Source organism: Peromyscus maniculatus, chromosome 6 (assembly GCF_049852395.1).
Source record: "Peromyscus maniculatus bairdii isolate BWxNUB_F1_BW_parent chromosome 6, HU_Pman_BW_mat_3.1, whole genome shotgun sequence".
In the NCBI taxonomy this organism is placed as follows: domain Eukaryota; kingdom Metazoa; phylum Chordata; class Mammalia; order Rodentia; family Cricetidae; genus Peromyscus; species Peromyscus maniculatus.
Window position 1 is genome coordinate 138,501,537 of NC_134857.1, and position 22,268 is coordinate 138,523,804.

The 22,268-nt window shown below is 36.6% G+C and overlaps 1 protein-coding gene across 5 annotated transcripts in view; it reads right to left on the bottom strand.

The window, feature by feature from the left end:
- Lrrc7 (leucine rich repeat containing 7) overlaps window positions 1-22,268 on the bottom strand; it is a 475,963-nt gene that overhangs the window by 309,112 nt on the left and 144,583 nt on the right. Inside the window, exon 3 of one of the 5 annotated variants that reach the window (XM_076575292.1) lies at window positions 19,331-19,406. The exons of the other annotated variants lie outside the window; for them this stretch is intronic. Coding sequence (XP_076431407.1) covers window position 19,331 — 1 coding nt within the window. The 5' untranslated portion in view covers window positions 19,332-19,406. The remainder of the gene's footprint in view (window positions 1-19,330; window positions 19,407-22,268) is intronic. 5 annotated transcript variants of the gene reach the window in all.

The window sequence follows — 22,268 nt, forward strand, 5'->3', positions numbered from 1 at the left end:
CGGACTCCTGTGCTACATTTCAGAGAGCCACTGACATTCTCATGGCTCTGGTGGCTGTCCTCTGTCTTCTGTTATGGTCTCTCCCCGTCCTAATCCCCACACAAGCCAAAGGCACCACATTCAAAGCTATCATAGCTTTTGTTGTCATAGTTATTCTATTGTTTTTGCTTTAAGGAGATTTTAATTTTTTTTTTGTCTCATGAACGTATCACTCTATAGAGTTTATTGGGGTAATAAAATTTTAACAATACTCTCTCCATCTAATTTATTTCAAGCAAATCCTTTCATCATAGCAATACAGTAGAGATTGAATGGTCCTTCCCACCAGGTAGGAACATGTGGGTTTTCCTTTAGCAACTGTGGCAACCACAGCAAGGTCAGGAGAAACATCCCTACCCCTCAGTGACTTGTGTTTTTTAGAGATATCATGGGGGCTAAAGTATAGGTCTAAATACACTTGGGCTACAGAGAACTTATTTCATCAATGTCAGTTTCCATCCATTCAGTGCTTCCTTCCCTCTTCAGGCACATGGTTCTCACTATCATTTAAACCTCCGACTCTGTTCCTCAGTGCCAGCTGGGATGATGTTGGACCACAGGGTGGGATTTGGTTCTTTGTTCAGCACAGATGAACTATATAGTCAGATAAAGCAGATGTGGGGCTTGGTTGCCTGTCATAGGAACTCTGAATGAAGAGCTGGGGTGCTGGCTCAGAAAGGGAGCAGTACAGGCCTGGTTGGCAGCTGGGGTGTGTGCCTGGCAGCAGCCTCCACTCATCATCCTACTGGTGAGACCCAAGCACATGTGTATCAACCTCCCTGCTTGTTTTCAGCCTCTTCTCTTGTGCTGGTAGTTCTGCAGGCCATCTATGATTCCTAGAACCTTCTAGAACTTTGCTTTCTAGCGTAATAGTTGTTCCACATGGACACCTGAGTTGTATGTTAGCACTGAGGTATCTCTGCAAACTCTGAGGAATCTTTGTCAACAATTTTATTCTTGTCTCTTTTTATATAATTGTCTTCACAGATTATGAGTGATAACTTCTTTCAGAACATGTTTAGAACAAGCTAATGAATTTCAAATAAAAATAAACTCCTTGTGTGTTTTTCTTTTGAAACAAACGTGTTCTTTTTGATCTGTATGATATCCCAAGTGTCTCTGACTTACAGTGGTTAGACTTAGCCTCTTTCCCCCTTGGGATTGTGTAAAAATGTGATTAGTGGAAACCATACTTCAGAGTCTTAGTTTTCATCATTTCTCTGACTGGCGACACACAGTAGGATGCTCTCTGGTGTTAGGCAATGGCAGGGAGATCTAGCTCTGAGATGGGTGGTGATCATAGGATGACAGCTAGCTTTCTTTCTTCTATGTCCTGGGTTCCCAAGCCACGATTGCAGGTAGATGAGGTGTGCAAAATGTATTTCTTCCCTGGGGAAAGCTGAGGAGCACATGCCATTCACATGGGCATTTCTTTCTCTCCTGTGTGTCCTGTGTCTTTCTGCTCTGTGTGACAGGACAATTCATATCCTGTTTTCCTATTTCCTATAAGGGCAAAAGGGCTTTGCTTGGGAAGGGTGAGGTTTGCTCATCCTGTTTGTTTTGTTCCTTAGAGGAGGAAGTACTAGGGCAGCATGAGCATTTGTAGGCTGAAAATCCCAAATGTCCAAAATTTAAGAGTTTTGAGTATACACATGATGTCACAAATAGAAAATTGTGCATGACCTCACAGCAGTCATAGTGTGGGTGGGTATACTAAAAATATGATTTAAAACTGCTTCCAATTTATGTGCAGAATATATATGACAAACAAATAAATGGCACATTGACATTTAAGCCCTATCTCTAATATATATGCACACACACATATATTTTAAACCATGAAGATGCTTGCCCCTCACCATCTGCTGCAGGAGACAAAACTGATCTACTCACATGCCAGCTGCAGCACTCACGAAAGCTGGCCCTGCATCTTGCCTGTACAGCACAGTAGAGCTGACCTTGTTGACTGGGTCTTAGTGACCTTGCCTGAGAACACAATTGTGGGAGATCTGGCCCCACTCCTCATCTGCCATAAGGTGGCAAAGGCGAGGGAGAGATGCCCTTCCCCAACTCCTGCCACTCCCTGAGGCAGGTGGGAGAGCTGTACCTGAGGTCATCAGACCAGAAGAGCTGATCTTGCCTCTCACTAGCTGCAACACTCAGGAGAGTGGCCCTGGACCTCACCTGGGCAACACAGTAGAGCTGGCCCTGTTATGTGGATGAGCCAGCCCTGAAGGCATGACAGCAGGAGAACCCAACCCTTGCTTCTTGCTGCTTAGTGTGAACTAGTTTGGGGTAGTGCTGGAGAGCTCACCCTGGTAGTGACAATTGGGGAGAGCTGGTGGGCTGACCAATCCTGCAACCACCCAGGCCCAAAACCAGGGCTATGAGCTAGTCCACCCCAACATCTCCCTCATTTATGATCTGCTGTAGCATGTGAAGGGGCCAGTCCTGCAGATCCAAATCTGATACAGGACAACAAGATATCCAGGAGGAGTCCCACTGAGGGCCTAGTATTGATAGTGTAGCAGAAACTAGAGCCCTGTAACCAGACCAAAGACTTTTTGCAATGAACACTTGCAAGTAAAGATATATGGACTAAAGGATATACTGTATGTCTCATTGCGCCACACTACAGCTTCCATGATGAAATTTTTCTTTATCTTAAATTTTATTTTATTTTATTTTGGGAGGGAGGTTGCAAGGGCAGAGGGTGGATATGAAGGGACAGGGAGATGAATTGGATCAAGATGCATGATGTAAGAGCCACAGAGAATAAATAAAATGTTATGAAAACAAAACAAAACATGAAGAAGGCCAGAATAGGAAAGCACTATACATGTCCCTAGCATTTCCATTCAGGCATTCTTGACCTGAACAGTATTCATTTTTAAATTGAGGGAATAGAAAGCATGAAAGGTCAAGTGATCAGTCAGAAACTACTATGAATGGCAATTTATTCTAAAGGAGATGATGTGACTTTAGAACATGTATCTTCAACAGCTGCGCCCCATGGTTTCATGACTCATTTGCCTTTACTGTTATGGGTCCTAATCTGCAATGGACTGAACATTTATAACATGTCAGATTCATGAGTTGGAAATCTCACAAGGCAAGGTACTGGGATGAGAGCTTCTACAGAGGATTGGGTTCTCAGGGCAGAGCCTTCATAAATGGAATTAGTGCCTTTTCAAAGAGGACTCAGGGACTCCGAGCCCCTCCTACTAGAGGAGGTGACAAGAGAAGACAGCAGTCTAAGAGGAAATGAAAATAATTCCTAACTGAACATGTAATCTGCTGACACCTTGATCTCAGAGTTTCCAACGTCCAGCACTATGCTAATAAACTTTAATTATTAGATATGTCCCAATACTGAGTAGTAAAGAGTTAAAGTCTCTAAGCATAGCACAAGTTGATTAGTAACAAAACTTAAAGGTTTAATTTCTAAATACTCTTTCCAATAATTTGTGGAAATTTCCCAGTAAAACACCAGGGCAGGGGTAGATGTGATGGAAAAGAATTCTGTCCATATTCTACTGCTACTTTGATCCTTATTTTCTGTTAATATGCTAAGGCTTATCACTGATATTTCTTTTTAAATAAAAAATAAATGAATGTGTAGGTTTATGTGCACATAGTGCTGCAGACTACAGAAAATAGCACAGAATGTCATATAGCTCAGGTTATAGGTGATTGTGAGTTTCCACGTAAGTGCTGGGAACTGAACCTGTTCTTCAAGAACAGCAAGTGCTCTTAGCCACTGATTCATCTCTCCAGCCCCAACTGACACCTCTTAATCGGGGAAACATATTCAGAACAGTTATATATAAGCATAAAATCAGTTGTATGTTTTAGATCAAAGATAAAAGATTGTCACATTACAGAAACTGAGTTTTTCACCATCATTGGTGAATTTAGTTGAAAATAAATAATTAGGAGCCCACCATCATTATAACCTACAAGAATGATCCCACTGCTCTGGGAATTAAATATAGAAAGAAATTATATGTGGAAGAGTTATATAAAAACTAGTTCATACAACACAAAAACAATAGATATATTTTTGCCTCACCTAACTAAAAGGACAAAACCTAAGATCAATAAAATCTAACTTTACTGGAGAATCATTTGCAGTGCATTAGAAAAAAAATAAGGCTAGCCCGTGCCACATACACAGAATAGTTATGAAGTGATAAAATGAAAATACTAACAAAACATAATAAAAAGGCAGACAGAGATCTATGAAAGGTTGCATTCCTTTATCAGAAAAAGACCATTGGCAGTATTCAAGACACTGCTTTGTATCCAGCTGAATGAGAAAACCAGAAAGGAATGACTGTTGCCTAGCCTACTTCTGGGTGGCAGGGCAAGAAACTGATTCTTCCCTACATGGAACACCAAAGAACTGAAAGATGCACACAGTCATGTGAAGGAGGAAACTAGCCCAGAATTTAAGTGCAATGCCATATTCATTACAGCATGAATAGTGGTAAAAATGAAGCAGTCTTGATGAGGAGCAATTTTACAAAATCCATAAAATGACAAAATGGGCCTATTCCGCACTTACATAGATGCAATAATCTCATTCATGGTCATTCAGAGCAGGACAGCAGTGGTAGTCCCAAAGAGCCATGCAAGGTATCACTAAGGAGGCTCAAAAAATGAACAGATATGAAATGTAGAATTTTATAAGAAGTAGAAAAGCAACATGATATCTATGGAAAAAGAAAACTATAAGAACCTATATTTATCCTATGTGAAAATTGTTTTTGGAAATTAATATCATAAATTGGCAATAGCAGTTACCTCCCATACAGAGTAAAATTAAATGGTTGGCATAGCAGTGGGACAGACATTTTTCAGCTGATATAATTTAAAAGATTTAGATTTGTGAATAACTGAGTTATTGCTTATTAGCATTAAAATCACTTCTTTTCAAAATAATGTGAATCAATTAAACGTCACTGATTTGTTCAGTTTATCACATATATTATTATATTGCATTGTTGTTTTTTTGAGATAGGGTCTTATGTATTCTGGACCTCAAATTTGCTATGTAGTAGAGAATGATCTTGAACTTCTGAATGTTGGGATCACAGGCACGAACCCCCACATCAGTCTATGTGGTGCTGGGAATTGAACCCCAGCCTACATCCCTAGCCTTCTTATGTATATTTTATTTATTAAAACAATTTCAAAAATAATTTCTTTAAATTCATTCCTATATCTCCACAAGCCTATAACTGGCTACACATTTCTTTTAAATAAATGAAATATATTCAAGTTAGTGTGGTGATATTTTGTTTGTGCTTTAACAAATAAAGCTTGCCTGAAGATCAGGGGGCAGAGCTAGCTACTAGATAACCATAAAGACCAGGCAGTGGTGGCACACACATTTAATCCCAGCACTTGGGAGAAGGAAGCAGGAAGATAAGGAGTTCAAGGTCACCTTGGGCTACACAAGATTGATCCAGTCTAAAAGAGAAACAGAGTCAGGCAATGGTCGCACACACATTTGATCCCAACACTTGGGATCTCATGCCTTTAATAATACCAGCACTAGGGGAGTGGAGACAGGAAGTGAGATGGCTGGACAGAAAAGGAATATAAAGCAGGAGGAGACAGGCGCTCAGCTCTCTTTTTCAGGCTGAGGATTCCTAGAGGTAAAAAGTCTTTCTAGTGGCTGCTGCTCTGCTTCTCTGATCTTTCAGCATTTACCCCAATATCTGGCTCTGGGTTTTTAATTATAAAGACCAATTAGGATTTGTGCTACATAATATATCATAATTTTAGATGGCAAAATGTTGGTAACAATAAATAGGAGAATGTTGAATGAAAGATACCCAGATTTAAATTCAAATTCAACAATTATAAACAATGGATAGACTGTGGAATGTCCACAGAATAACAAATCACTGAGAGATGAGAAGATTTTATCTTGGGAGCTTGGTGTGAGAACAGAAAGTGAGGAATCTCAGTGTCCAGCTGGCCTTTTCTCTGAGTCTAATGTATCATTAGACTGAGGGGCTCGTCAACCCTCTGAATAAAGCAGAAGGAAGTCCCAGTCCAAGTCTTTGGTCAGAGACTCATCAGGGGAAGTATGCCACTAAACACATATGCTTTCTGTTGAAAATCAGAAACTATATAACTTGTGACTGGCTTGGAGTTCCAGCCTCTGCTTGTCTTAGTATCGGAAGGGTTAGAAGATATCATCTGCTCTTCACTTTACTTGCCTGGATTTTATCACCTGGAGATTGTAAAATTTTATGCATTCCATGTCTGACATTCAATACAACTCTACGTAAGGATATAGGTTCAAAGGACTCATCACAAAAAGTAAATAATAAGTATGTGAAGTCATGTATATGCTAATTAGCTCTGTTAAGCATTTCCCTTGGATGAGGGCTTTGAAAATACATACAGCAAATGATGATAGTTTTAAACAACATACTATAAATAATAAAACATACAATTTTTGTTAATTATTTTAAAATGTTTGGTTTAAAACAAAATCCTGTCTTTTACTTAAAGAGACAGGATAAAAACTCAAATTTAAGAGAACAAATACTAAAAATAAAGATACAAATGACCAATACATCAGAGATATTAGGCAAGGACTTTTAAAAGAATAACATCATTCTGCTCAAACACGTGGGAGAAAAGGCACATAATGAGTTCAAGGAAAATGGAAAATAGAACTTCACCAGAGAATTGAAATATAATAAAAGATCAAGTGGACTTGGATTAATATATATCTTAAATTCAGAACTTAGTAAATAAAATTAAAACCAAATTAGAAATCCAGAAAAGTGAATTGGGAAGTAGAGCAATAAAAATAACCTAAAGGAAAGCAGGAGAAAGTTCTAGTGCAGAGAGTCAGTGGGAGCCAGCAGGAAATGCTAAGGTTGAGTTCTCAGAAAGAATGAAATTGAAATAATACTTAATGAAACAATGGCTATGAATGTCCCAAACTGATAGAAGACTTGATACTATCATTTCAAAAACCAAACTGGCAGAAACAAAAAGATAGCCACACTTAAACATATAGTAAAATGCTGAAAATGGAAAAATAAAGGGGACTATTAAAAAGCAGGTAAACAACCAGAAACAAGCAAACAAACAAAATCTCCAGATTAGAAAAATTAAACTTAAATAGACATGTCTCCTGCAAATGGCTAAGAAGCCAATTCAAGTATGTTCACCATGATTAGATACCAGGGAACTGTAAGTCCAAACTATGGTGAGATGGTGACAGATCTCAGAGTAGGTAGAGGACACCCATATTGTGCATGGATTTCAGAACCTCTGTGAAGAATCACATGACAGAGTGAGTAGAGACCTAGAGAGTGATGGTAGAAAACATTGCTAAGACACAAAGGAAACTTTGGAGAGCAGAACAGAAGGAAAAAAAGTTTTGAGTCCTTTCCTGGGGCTTCAGTCCTCAAGAGTGTTCTTTTCCCAGTGTGAATGTGTAAAAATAAGGTTTGGAAAAGTCTTTTCAGTTACATAATTTTATGGGTAGCAAGAGCAAGAAAGAGAGCAAATGCTTACGTTAATGAGAGAAGAGAGAGAAAATAGAGGGGAAAAGAGAAGATAAAGGGTGATTAAAGAGGTGATAGGGAGAAGAGAGGGAAGAGGAAAGAGTGGAGGAGAGAGAAAGAACACACATATATAGTATGTACACGGGAGTGGTATATATATATATATATACATATACATATACATATACATATACATATACACACACACACACATAAAGAAAGATAGATGGATAGGTAGACGATAGATAGATGGATGAATAGGTAGATGAACGATAGGCAGATGGATGGACAGGTAGATAGAGAGATGGTAGATAGAACAAAGTCAAGATTGCAGCTACACTGGCAGCAGGGGGATGGTACAGAGAACATCCTCTTTTTTCACACCCAACCAGAACAGTACCAAAAGCCATCTCACATTCAGAAGGATCTAGAGGTAAAAGTCTCTCCAGAGCTCACTCTGAGGACCCAGAGCAAGTATCTTTAGACTGTAGTCTAGAGCTGTCCTGCAGAATACTGTTAGATGCAGTGGTAATTATTTAAGTCAGAACTGTAGGATACAAACTTATTGTGAGTCATAGATTTGAGTGAACCCCAAAGAGACAAGTATGGCTCCCACAGTCATTCTAAAATCTCACAGAGGCAGACCCAGGACATGGTCCCATGTGAAGGACTACACAGAGACAAGCCTGGTTCCCATCACCTTGCCAACAACACACAGAAACAGGCATAGGACCTGTGTCTACAGAAAGGATTGCAGGGGGAGTCTGACACCTGTATCCAGGAAAGGAGCTTCATACAAACTACACTTCATCCACTTCTCTTTCTTTCACTTTTGTATTTACCTTATTTAATATTTAATTTCAGTTTAGAGGACCAGCTTTTTTCCACCCTGTTCTTTCTCTTTTTTTGAAAATGTGTATCCAAAATACACAGGTTGGACTGCACTGTTAAGTGTCTACGCAGTCTTTTAAGGACTGGGATTGACTGGATTTCTGTAGCTCCTTTTTTTTGTATCCTATATTTAGGCAGGGTCCATTTATCTCACCTTTGTCTTTATTGTTCTTAAATTTCTATTTGCTTTTCTTCCTTCTGTTATTTTTTCTCTAATAGTAATAGCTAGTCTCACTTAACTTATTTCCTTTCTAGTCATTGCTTTCATAATTAGTATTTTAGTTATCTATCTATATATGTTGTTTCACTTTACACTGCTGGTGTTGAAGGTGCTTGTTTTTAAATTGATTATTACTATATATTCATGTTGGCCATATCTATATTGGTTGTAGTGACTTCTATTGATAGCATTATCTGTGATGATGCTCAAGATCCAACTTTATGTCCTGAGAATATAGGCTGCATGTTTAGCAGTTGAGCTATGCCCTGAATTAAGAAGAGAGAATGGATACCTCAATCCTATTACAATCAAGTTCCACTTGAACATTGCAAATATTTCCACTAAAAGAATTCAGGTAATTAAAAAAATCCAACCCCAAGCCTAACTCCAGTTGTGTGGATCCTAACATGGAAATAAGAAACAGAACTCTTCTGAAAATGACTGATTCCATAGCAGTGGATTCCAATGCAAATGAATTAGTGACATCCCAAACAAACAATTCAAGAGAATGAGTAAATGAATGTTCAAAGAAATCGAAGAGAATACATTCCTAATCAAATTAAAACAGAATACAAGTATCTGAATGTAAAAGAGAAGAAAATATAGGATATAAAAGGGGAACTCAACAAAGAAAAATATTGAAAAAGCATAAATAACATTTAGGAAATGAAAAGCTCAAGTCACATAGAAAGCCTTACCAACAGACTAGATGAAGTAAAAGATATAATTTTAGGGTTTGGAGACCCTGAAGATAGATAAGAAAATGAGTATATTAAAAAATGAGTAGAACACACAAGAGCTACAGGATACCGTTAAAACACCAAATCTATAAATCATGGGCATAGAAGGAAAAAGTCAAGCTGAAGATATTAAAATGTTTAATAAATTCATAGCAGAAAATTTCTCAGATATAGGGCAAGAGATAGCTCTGCTTGTGGAGGCAGTTGGAATGCCAAACAAATAAGACCAGGAAAGAGTGCCCCACAATGAAACCTTTCTGCTGTGGAATAATCCTTTTACACACTGTGAAGATGTGTTGCTCTCATTGGTTTAATAAAGAGTCAACTGTCCAATAGCTAAGCAGGAAGAGGTTAGGTGGGGAGAGCCAGACTGAGAGAATGCTGGGAAGAAGGGCGGAGTTGTCAACCAGACTTAGAGGAAGCAGGTGTAGAAGATGAGGTAACAAGCCATGAGCCATATTGGAGCACATAAATGAATAAATATGGGTTAACTTAAGTTGTAAGAGCTAGTTAGTAACAAGCCTAAGTGATTGGCCAAGCATTTATAATTAATAAGTCTCTGTGTGGTCATTTGGGAATTGGCTGGTGGGACAGAAACATCCACCAACACCATTTCACATCAAATTATAGTTAAAACACCAATTTTGTAGTAAAAAGAATGTTTAAAACTAAAGGAAGCACCAAGTCACATATAAAGGCAAATCAGAAAAACACCAGATTTTGCTATAGAAACTAAAAGCTATAGAAACTTAAAGATACATTTCAAGTCCCAAAAGACAATAATTGCCAAACATGGATTACTATAACCACCAAAGTTATCCTTTACAAATGAAGAAAGGCAAACTTCCAGTGATGAACACAAGCTGCAGGAATGCAAGAGCACTAAGCCAGAGTTATAAAGGATATGGAGGAATCTTACACATAGAAAAGTAAACACATTCATGAGGCCTCAGGTAAAACTGCAATCCATGAGGACAGTCAATAAGCAAATGAGAAATAGGAGATACAAATAGCAGGATTTAACACGTATCTTTCAGTAATAGCTGAATATTGATGGTCTCAATTCTTCAACCAAAGGATAAATCCCAACAAATTTGCTTAAAAATAGGACCCATCTGTTATAAGCAAGATTGTACCTCACTGGCAAAGCCTTAGGGTGAAAGAATGAAAAGTGCATTTCAAAAAATAGAGCTAGAAAGCAAGCAGGTATAGAGATAGTACTAATTGACAAAATCTATTTCAAACCTAAATTGGAAGAGATAAAGAATATTATTTCATATTGTTCACCATATAGCAAGAGGATAGTAGAATTCGGTAGATATGCATTAGACAGCAGCACATTCAATTGTGAAAAATGACCATTTTACTAAAATCTATTTATAGATTCAGTGCAATCTTAATTAAAATCTCTATCTCATTTTTCACAGAATAGGAAAAAAAATCCTAAAATTCATATGAAACTGTTAAAGACCCCACATTGCTAAAATAATCCTGAACAAAAAAATGCTGGAGAGATAACTATCCTGATCTTTATATTACAGAGTCATAATAATAAAAACAACATGGCACTGGCATACCCAATCTCATAAATAAACACTACTGTATATAAAAGCACAAGTTGACTATAACATAATAATAGTAGGTGATTACAACAACCCACTTTCACAAATAGGTCATATAGACAAAAAGCTAGCAAAGTAACAACTGAGCTAACTGTCATAATCAATGCACTTAACAGGCATTCCACTTACCCACTGTAGAATATACATTTTCCTTAGCAGCTCATGGATCTATCTCTAAAACATAAACCACATTTAGGACACAGAGCAGTCCTTCCCTAATGCAAGAAAATTGAATTTTTTTCCTTACTCTATCTGATCAGAGTAGAGTAAAACTAGAAATCAACAGCAACAAAATGTACAGAATACACGAACTCACAAAGATGGAACAACATGTGATGGCGTGAGGGATGTGTCATGAAAGAAACCAACAGTATAAAACCTCCTACAATTGTATGAAAAAGAAAATACAATATACTGGAACCTGTCAGACACAATGAAAGTAGCTCCAAGGAGATGTTTAAATCCATGATTGCTTGCATTAAAACATTAGAGAAATATCAAATAACTAATTTAAAGAAGCACTACAGGATCTTAAGAAAGTAAGAACAAGCCATAGCCATACTCAGTAGATGGAAAGAGCTACTAAACACCAGAGAAGATACCAGTGAAATGGAAATGAATTAGATTAAAAAAAACCAAAACTCAGTGTTTCTAAAAGACAAATGAGATTTGCAAACTGTTGTTCAAATTAACCGCCATGAAGAGGACTCAAATTAATGAGAGAGATATTGCAACAGGCACTGATGAAATTCAGAAGACCTTTAGTTTATACTTTGAAAGTCTAAATTCTGATAAACTGGAAAATTATAAAAACATGGATAATTTTCTAGACAAATTTTGCCTAAAAATAGTTCGAGAAGATAAACAATTTAAGACTGAAGTAGTAACAACATTTCCCAACTAACAAAAGCCAGATGTACATTCTGATGAATTCTACTGACCTTTAAAGAAGAAATAGTACAATGTTCCTCAAATTATTCCATATCCCAGGAGGGAAAGGCTGTTACCAATCTTAGTTTTGAAACCAGTATTAGCTTATTATAGCAGATAAGTTCACAAACCAATCTCTCTGATGAACATGGATGCAAAAATTCTTAAAAAATACATGCCAAGCCAATTCCACTATATGTTGGCAAACAAAACAAAGTAAAATACATTTACTGTAACAAAGAAAGCTTCATGCCATGAATGAAGAATAACTCAGAATACAAATGAATATATAATTATCCATGTGTCATATTATTAGACTTATGGATAGAAATCACATGATCATCTCAATAGATGCAGAGAAAGTCTTTGACAAAATCTTCATCTGTTTATGATAAAAGACCCAAAGAAACTAAGAATAGAAGGGATGCACCATAACATTATAAACTCTGTGTGTGACAAACCAATAGCTAATATTTTATTAGCTAAGGAAAATCTCTAAGCATTCCAACTAAATCATGAATGAAATACCAGTGTTTATTCTGCACCCCCCACTTCTTCAAAACAGTGCTTTATGTCTTCACTATAAAATTAGGTTAAGGCAAAGAAATAAAAGGGTACAAATAGGAAAGGAAAAACACTAAATTATCCCTGATGCAGATCATATGATCCTGGGCACGAAGCTGTAAAGGCAGTAAACATTAAGGACTGACAAACACAAAACAAAGTATCAGAAAACAAAATTAACATGCAGAAAATTAAAAACTTTTCTATATACCAAGAATGAACACACTGAGAAACAAATCAGGCAATCATTATTATTCACATAGTTTCAAAAACACCTAGGAATAAATCTAACCAAAAAGGTGAAAGATCGCTACAATTTTAAAACACTAAAGAAAGAAATAAAGACACCAGAAGATGGAAAGACCTCTCATGATTATGGCTTTGCAAAACTAATATAGTGAAGTTATATAGCTATATTACCAAATAAGTGTTATAGATTTAATATAATTCCCATCAAAATTCCAATGATATTCTTCACAGAAATAGAAAAAAAATTTCGAAAATTCCTAGAAGAGCTGAAAGACCCCGTCTTCTGTAGAAAGAACTCTGCTCCAGGTACCCTGAGAACTGATTTGACACCAGAACCAAAAGGAACAAAAAACAAAAACACAAAACAAAACAAATAAAACAACAACAACAACAACAAAAAAAAACAAAAAAGGGCAGCAATGTTACAAAACAGATGTACAGACCAAGGAATAGAGTAGAACTAGAATCAAACCACAATGCTACAGTCTGATTCTTTACAAAGATACAAAAACCAACATCAGAGAAGAGATGTCTTCAACAATGAGGTGGGAGTAATTAGATGTCTACATAGAAATGATTGGAATTCTCTCACCATCTCTCACCCTGTATAAAAGATAATTCAAAGCAAACAAAAAATTAGTTAAAGTCTCACCTGAAACCCTGAAGCTTTTAGAGAAAAACATAGGAAAACCACTCAAGATACAGGTTTAATCAAGGACTTCTGACAAAGGACTCCAAAGTTCAGGAGATGGTTAACAAGAATTGACGAATGAGATCACATGGAATTGGAAAGCCTGTGCATTACAAAGGAAACAATCCAGGGAAGAGAGAGCTTGGAGAATGGCAGGAAGGCATTGTCAGCTCCATATCTGATAGAGGATTAACATATGGAATAAGCAGAGAACGCAACCAAATAGTCCAAACCTAAACAATCCAGTCACAAATGGGGTGACAAAATGGACAGGCAAACAGTTCTCAGAGGATGAAGTTCAAATGGCCAATCACACACAAAAGATATTAAATAACCTTATCTACCAGGAAGATACAGATTAAAAGAACATTGAAATTCATTATATTCTACCTTATCTGCATCAGAATAGCTATCAGAAAATGTTTACAGCAAAATGCTGGTGAGAAAGGAGGGGAAAAGTGACTCTCATACAGTCTTGCTGGAAGTGTACATTAGTCTATCCACTATGGAAAGTAGAATAGAGGTTTCTAAAACTTCAAAAACAGAACTCCCATATGACCTGCTTTATCATTTCTGTGGATACATGCAAGGACTCTACATCAACATGCCAACAAGACCTTTACACATCACTGTTCATTACACTAATTCCTCACCGCTGAGTTTTGAAATCAGCATAGGTGCCCATCAATACACATATAAAGTAACTGTATATATATTTGGCTTAATACAGTGGTCTCCAGTTATATAAATTTCCCAAAGAAATTACATAATTTAATTCTTTACAGATGATTAAAACAATCATTTATACAATAAAAAAGCAATACGATAAGATATTTACTACCCAAAATGTGGAAGCTAGAGCACTATGGAAAGACTTTTTAAATTGCTCAAATTGTATAGCCTGTAGATACAAAGTTCACAAGGAAGACAAAATGTGACATTTTCAAGGGAAACAAAAATGGAAAATGTATTGTTGGAACACTAGAGAGGTTCCATCAATCATAAAGAAGATATTATCTGAGATACAGACATTCAGGAAAACATGAAGAGCAACAGAACATATAAATAACTGGTGGCTATAAGCAGGCATTGACTATGGGAATGATGGTTGAGATGAGAGTGAGTATGAAGTGATCTTCGGGAAACATGTCTTGATGCAGCAGAAGATAGAGTGTTTCTCAAGAGTCTATAACTATCAGAGAATTGCTAAAAGTCACTGTGTTAAACTTCAACAAATAAAAAACCTAGGTCAATAGGTAGACACGGAAAAAAATCCTGAAATAATAAAAATATCAAATTAATAAAAAAAATTCTAAAGAATGTAATAAACGAAAGAAATCAAAAGGAACCCACACAGATAGGTTAAAGAGAAAATAAGAAACAACATGAAAAGTACAAAGACACATTAGCAAGTAAATTTAAGTATAAATTAATTACTTATTCCAGTGTAGATCAATGTTGCCAGACTAGAGGATATGCACGGAAGACATAAATACAAGAACAAGCAGGCTGAATTAAGGATGCAAAAAGAAAAACATGCAGATGTTAACTATATGAAAGCTGGCAGTATTTGAAAAAAAGCAGAAAAAAATGAATTTAAAAAAATTTGTTAAATTGTTTTTGTAAAAAATTAAAAAAAATCATTATTAGTGATAAAAGGCATAATTTGTGAAGTACTCAGCCCATAAGCCATATAACTGTTCATTCTGGCAATGATCTACCTGCTTCACATGTGATTTTTTTTTTTTTTATATTCTTTATAACACTTCTGTTGTTGGAGAATTTCTCTCTAGCTCCCGCTGCCAAGCCCTGCCAGTCCCAGAACCCACTTATAAAATAAACACACAGACTCTTACATTATTTAAACTGTTTGGCCATTAGCTCAGGCCTATTATTGTCTAGCTCTTACTCTTATATTTAGCCCATTTCTATTAATCTTTACTTTGCCATGTGGCTCGTGGCTTACCAGTACTTTACATCTTCTTTGTCCTGGTGGCGGCTCCAGGCAGTCTCCCCTATCCTCCCTCTTTCCTCAATTCTCCTCTCTGTTAATCCCGCCTATACTTACTGTCTTGCCACTGGCCAATCAGTGTTTTATTCATATAGAGCGATATCCACAGCACACTTCTGTGAAGGGACCCCAAAATAGTTTGACCACACAGCAGCCATGACAGGCTTAGGAGCCTAGACACAGCTTCTGTGACAGGCTTACTGGCAGGCAACATCCAGATCCAGGAAAAGCCTTAAGGTGATACCACCCAGGGATCTACCCAGGGGTGAGGAAGTACCTGACATCCCAAACATTCCAACCATTAGATAAGGTGGCCAGATGTCCCTGAGTCTAGCACACATCTATTTTTTGTTTTACAGATACCCCTAGACAATTGTCAGCCAATCAGGGTCCTGGACCCTGGAAATCCCCTCACCACAACCTCTGCTATGATTAAAAACTCTGCTTCACCTGAATTCAGGGCTCTCTGCTCTCACCGCTGCATTGGACAGACAGAGGGACCGAGCCCTGGAGCTTGAATAAAGGCTCTTTGCTTTTACATACATGATTCAGTCTCTGTGGTGGTCTTTTGGGAGGTCTCTGCGATCTGGGCATAATATCTTGAATGTATTTTTTGAAATTTCTACAGTGAGCTCAGATTATTTATATAACCTATTATTTTTGCTTTCATTAGGAAAAGGAAGAAAGCAGACAAAAGATAAGAGTCATCTTTATCTAAACAAAACATCTAAAATAATCTTACCAATTCTGCAGTAATTGCAGCTAGAAAAGTTGCCTACACTGAGAGGTCAGGAGAAGTAGAAATAGAACAAAAGGATTATATAGAAAAGTCTCACAATTTCATATTGTTTTCAGTGATATTTGCTTATTAAGGATTCAAAAATAGTGAAATTATTCTGAGCTCATTCTCCTCAGGTCAATGACTGAATATTACTTTAAAAATTATGGGAATGACCAAAGGGAAGAGGATTCTGAGGTTTTCATCCACTTGATAATTCATAGAAGCACACCTTCTGTGTGGCAGGAAATACTTGGAATTACTGTGAAGCAAACAAAACACTTGCAGCTTCATGTGGGAAATCAGTTGAGATTAACAAATGAAATAATAATAGGCTATGCATATTTGATATGATTAGCAGACAATAAGGTTTCCTTAAGTAATACATATTAAATTGAACTAGCTATTCAAATTATGGAAAGTTTTAGAATATTAAAACTGGACTTCCCATGTTAAATCTGAATAATCTCCAACTGGGTCCATATAAGAAAGATCCAGAGCACAAAGGTGCCATATTAGATTCATAGACCATCACTTTCTCACTGTTGGATTGGCTTAATTACTCATTTCAGTTACTGACAAGGCTTTTTCTGCCAGGCACCCCATCCAAGGACTTTCTGGCAGCTTTGAATACTAGTCACTTTTTATGCTACTTCTTTGGTTTTAGTTTCCTCTTATTTTATGGTTCACTTCCTTCAAACAGAATCCTGAGGATGCGATCTTGAGCCTCAGAACTGCACCTGGGTAATGTTCATCTTTCACTTTGCAACATGTCTTTTGCCTGCTTAAATTCTTGTGGTTTCAAGCATAAACTCTATCTGGGTAATTCAGCCCACAGGCCTGACTCTAACAAGCTCCCCACAGCTGTTATTCTCAGTTTACTGAGTTTAGAGGCAGTAGACTTTACTTTCCTAAATATAGTTGCCATGGTAAGAGCCTCCATTGGAAGTCAGCTGCCTTTTTCTAAATGTTCCCGGTCACAGCTCATCCATCTAAAATTACTGTGGAACCTGGAGTGTGCATGTGCCCCCTGCCCCAATTTTATTTGTTCTTTGAGAATTTCATAGTGTATTTTGATTGTATTCACCTTCCTCTCTCAATTCCTCCTAGATGTACCTTCCCTTCCCTCCCTACCCAACTTGGTATCTTCTTCTTCTTCTTCTTCTTCTTCTTCTTCTTCTTCTTCTTCTTCTTCTTCTTCTTCTTCTTCTTCTTCTTCTTCTTTTTTAAATCAAGTCCAATTTGTGCTGCCCATGCATTCTTGGATATGTGGCATGGTCTTCTCGTAGTACTTATACAAAGGTATTTATAAGCATGCTTTCACCATTTTTTTCCCTTAAGTATGACGGTTGCCCAGGTGAACTAAATCTTGAAGGCATTCCTTCACAGCTCTCCAAATTGTAAGAGATATCATTTTATGCCAGCCCATCATAAAAACCTCTAAATGTGTAAGTAAATACCTTAAAGGTAAGTAATTTACATTATAATAATTTTATTTTTATTTAGTTATTGCTAGGTATGCTTCCTTCCATATCCTGTACTCTCAACAGTATAAATATTTGATAAACTTTATGTATGAATTGTATATCATCTGTAACTTTTCACTCATATAATTTTTGTAGGATATTGAAAAGGAAGATACTTCTCTTGACTTGTATAATTCTTTAGGAACCTGTATTGTTGTATGATATTTTGTTTGTGTTCTGACAAATAAAGCTTGCTTGGAGGTCAGAGGGAAGAGCTAGCCACTAGTAAACTGTAGAGGTCTGGAGATCTGTACAGAGAGGAGATAGGAAATGACAAGGTGGGGTAGAGACAGGAAATGATAAGGCGGAGAGGTGACAGAATCTCGGCCCTTTTGGTTGGATGATCTGGAGAGGTAATAAGCCACTGATGGCTGCTCCTCTGTTTCTCTGACCTGTCAGGCAAGCTTTATTTGTCAGAACACAAACAAAATATCACAAACACTGTATTGCTAAGACACTCAAATACATCACATATTTTCTATAGTTTCTATCATAGAACTGTCTTCTACTATAGGATTTTAAATATGGAAATACTTATGCTTAATTTCTAATATTTCATAACACCATAATTCTTATGTACTTTTGTTGGCAAATGTATTTCAATCACAATTAGTACAGAGAAAGACTTAGAACTTGTTGCTCTTATTTTTAAGACTTAAGAACATATGGCACTAATTTTTATCTTGAAAAAATTTTATGTGTCTATATGTGTAAAATATTAACATATATAGCTTGTAATTGCAGTAATTTTTATAATTTTACTTGCAGTAAAATATTTGATGTATGTACTTTCTAAAACTCATTTGGCATGAACATTTGTTTCTATTGTAATTTTCAAGATAAATTAAAGAATATTTGACTTTGACCACTTTAACATGAAGCCAAGATTTTCAAAAAATTCTCTTGCCGTTCACTTAATCTTATTAATCCTTTTCTCTCTGTGGAGCCCCCTTCCTATTTCTAATCTATTCATCCACACATTGCATGGTTTTGTCATTGAATCTCTCTGATTTTATCTCTTGCAAATATCAGGGTGTTCTGGTAACTACACAGCTACCACCCTGTGCTTGGGTTTCATTTCATAATACCTTGATGTTTTGAAATACAACCTTCAAAAATGAATGCATGATTACAAAATAAATTCCTCAAATGGTTTTTTGAGGGAATTAGTACATTTGGGTCATGGTTGAATATGTCATCAGAAACTGGGAGATCCATATTACTCTTTTTATGACTGAATAAGTGTTGAAATGGGAATATAAAAGTAAGGCCTGGGGCAAGATACACTACTTAATCTCACATTTATGTTAAAAAATAAATTCATTATTACTGACAGAAAATGAGTTTCCAGAAACCCATGATGGCCATTTTTCTTCCTAATTATTTTTCTGGTGTAGTAGAGCTTAGCACAAATATTGCTAAGTATCTCTTTAAAGTTGCAAGACTATTTGGTCACCATAGTGTTAAAAATCCCAAGAACATGACTGAACCCTGTACACTTAGGCAAAGGAAGTATCATAGTATCTACTTGCTAGTCACTCCTGTCTCTGAAGACGTCTAGGCTGTGGGCACTTTGACTTGCATTCTTTTCATGTGGCGGGCTCCTTAAAAAAAAAAGAAAATTTAAACAATTTTAATTAACTATTCTTGTAAATTAACAAATGCATCTAAATGAACATAGTAAGCAAGAACAGAGCGGCTGCCAGTGGCTACATATCCTATCAGTGTCATTCCCCAAACACCACCCAAACATTTGAGTTGTGGCCGTGCAAATTCAGTGTGACAGAATCTCCCCGTTAAAGTGACACTTTATCTACCTGAGAAGACTGCATATACCATAATATTCCCTTTGCTGATTTAGTGCTTCACTAAAAGAATGATGAGTGAAAAGTGTGCTTTCCTTTATTTTGGAAATTATACAAATATAATTTCTTTAAGAGTATCATACAATTTGTTTCTTATAGATCAGAGGAACTTTCAATAATCCATTTGAATGAAGTTCTATGTTCTCACTACTATAAACACTGAATTAGTAATTTCCAGTGATCTTGAAACAAGTAATCTGCAGTTATGTGGTCAGTTCCCATGAAGAAGTGACTATGGCTGATATCTTCAGTGTATCATTCATAATAAAAAAAAATCCAAGCCTAACATATTCCTATGCATTTGTAATAATCAAATCTTGAAAAATAGTTTCCATGGGGTGAATAAAGTTATATATATATTCATTTTGCATAAGGATTTGACTTTTTTTTTTTTTTTTGGTTTTTAGAGACAGGGTTTCTCTGTGTAGCTTTGCGCCTCTCCTGGAACTCTCTTTGGAAACCAGGCTGGCCTTGTGTGTCCTACCCATGGTTGACATGGGAAATAAAGAAAAATGTACTTTAAAATTATTAGGCTAGGGGTTGGGGCTTTAGCTTAGTGGAAGAGCGCTTGCCTAGCAAGCACAAGGCCCTGGGTTTGGTTCTCAGCTCCAGAAAATTAAAAAAAAAAGAAAAAGAAAAAAAATTATTAGGCTAAATACTCTCTATATAAAGTCTTTTCATTTATAACTTATATGAGACAATCTCTAGGCAATTATTATTTTAAAAATTATAAAGGTTATACATATTCACCACTTACTGTAGAACTGAGAAAGAATCTAGATGAAGTAGAGTTAGACAGGGCTGTAGGGTTTTATGGAGTTCAAGAAGATTCTACTGTTACTTTCACTTAGTTAATATTCCAGTCAAGTCTTTAAGAAGTAGGATAAAGAGATGAAGGAAATAGTCAAGATGTACTTAATTATGCCAACTGTGTACAGAAGAACTAAGGTACTAAGGGCTCATCTTCAGGGAGAACTCTAAAGTATGTTTTGGAAAATTAAAAACATACTAACAGTGTATAAATAGTAATTAAAATGATGAAGATTTTATTTATTTAATTGGTGCAATTATTTATTTGTTTGAATGCTCAGTCCTAGATGGATTAAAGCTTAGAAAATGATGTTTTTAGGCTCAAGTAATTTTCTGATTACATATGCATTGTTAAAGTGAAATACAATGTATCTGTTAGACTAAACACTCAAAAAAATCCAGCAGCAAAAGATGAGAGAGGAATTAGTTATGTGGCTTAACATCTTTATAGACTTGTCATTGTGTCAGAGAAAAAAAATTCAGGTTCCCTCTCATGACACACAAATACTGATACAGCACCAGGGTTTTGCTACACAGAAATGAACACAGGATTCTATTTCTCTACCCAGCCCTTCATTTTGCCCAAGTTTTCATGCTCTTCAGATATCTGCAAGTCACTGTGCACAATCCACATCAAAGTTCTGTTTATGAACTTCCTCTCTTGGGTCTGTTTTGGTTCCCAAGTAAATGTTCTATGGGTCCTTTGGTTCTTCAAACTCTGGATCCCTCAGATTACCAGATTTACATCTTGTAATAAAACAACCTGCTACTTCCTTCCCTAGACTGCTCTCCCTGACCCACCTTCAGAGTTCTACTTAGGACCATATGTTGAAGAATCTATGTACTCCGTACATTGGTTATTCATTCATTCATTTATTTATTTATTTATTTATGGTTGAAGAGTTTCTGTTTTCATGAGAATTTCTTTTAAAGAGGTATTAGGCTTTTCTGGGAAAGCTTCTCAATAAGTTTTTCCTTTAAAAGGGGAGCAGAAACTCAGCAGCAGTATGTGTTTGTGGACCATCTTCTCCTTGGGAGAGGAAGGTTGGTACTGTAGTTTGGATCTTGACTCTTTCTCAAAAGCCACGTTTAAGTCTTGGTCACCTGCCACTGGAACCATTGGGAGGTTAAGAAACTTCTTATATGTTGGGTCTAGTTGAGGCAAATTAGGCCACTGGGAGTTGAATCTGACAGGATTCTAGCATTTTGGCTCCCTTCTGTTTTCACTTCCTGGCCATCATAAAATGAACAGCTTTATTTCACTATGCACTGTATCACAATGCTTGGTCTGATAACAGGCCCCGAACAACAAAACTAACTGGCCATGAGCTGAAACTAACAGCTCAGATAAGTTTTTTCTGCAAATCATTTGATGATCTCAGGTATTTTGTCACAAAAACAGACAGCTGACTTCCTGTTGGGAAGCAAGGTGACCTGCTTATAACAAGGTTGTGGCTCCTCTTCATAACTTCTCTATATATTTTCCTGCATGCCATTTCTAAAAAATATATTGTTATGAAGATGTTGGTTGACCATTGTGCTTGACAGTCCTAGGAACTAGCAAGATTACTGTGTGTTCCAGCACATGAACTGTTATGATTAACATCTTGTAGTGGGAATGCTTTTTGAGGAGTAAAATGCTGTATTAGCATTTAATAATTCCATAGAACTGAAGACCCTGTGATAAGTTTTATACTAGATCCCATGCAGATTCCAAATGTGTCCAATTTTCATTAGCAAGATTTGGCAGGACTGAGCAGTAACATAACTGATGTCACTGAAATGGCCATT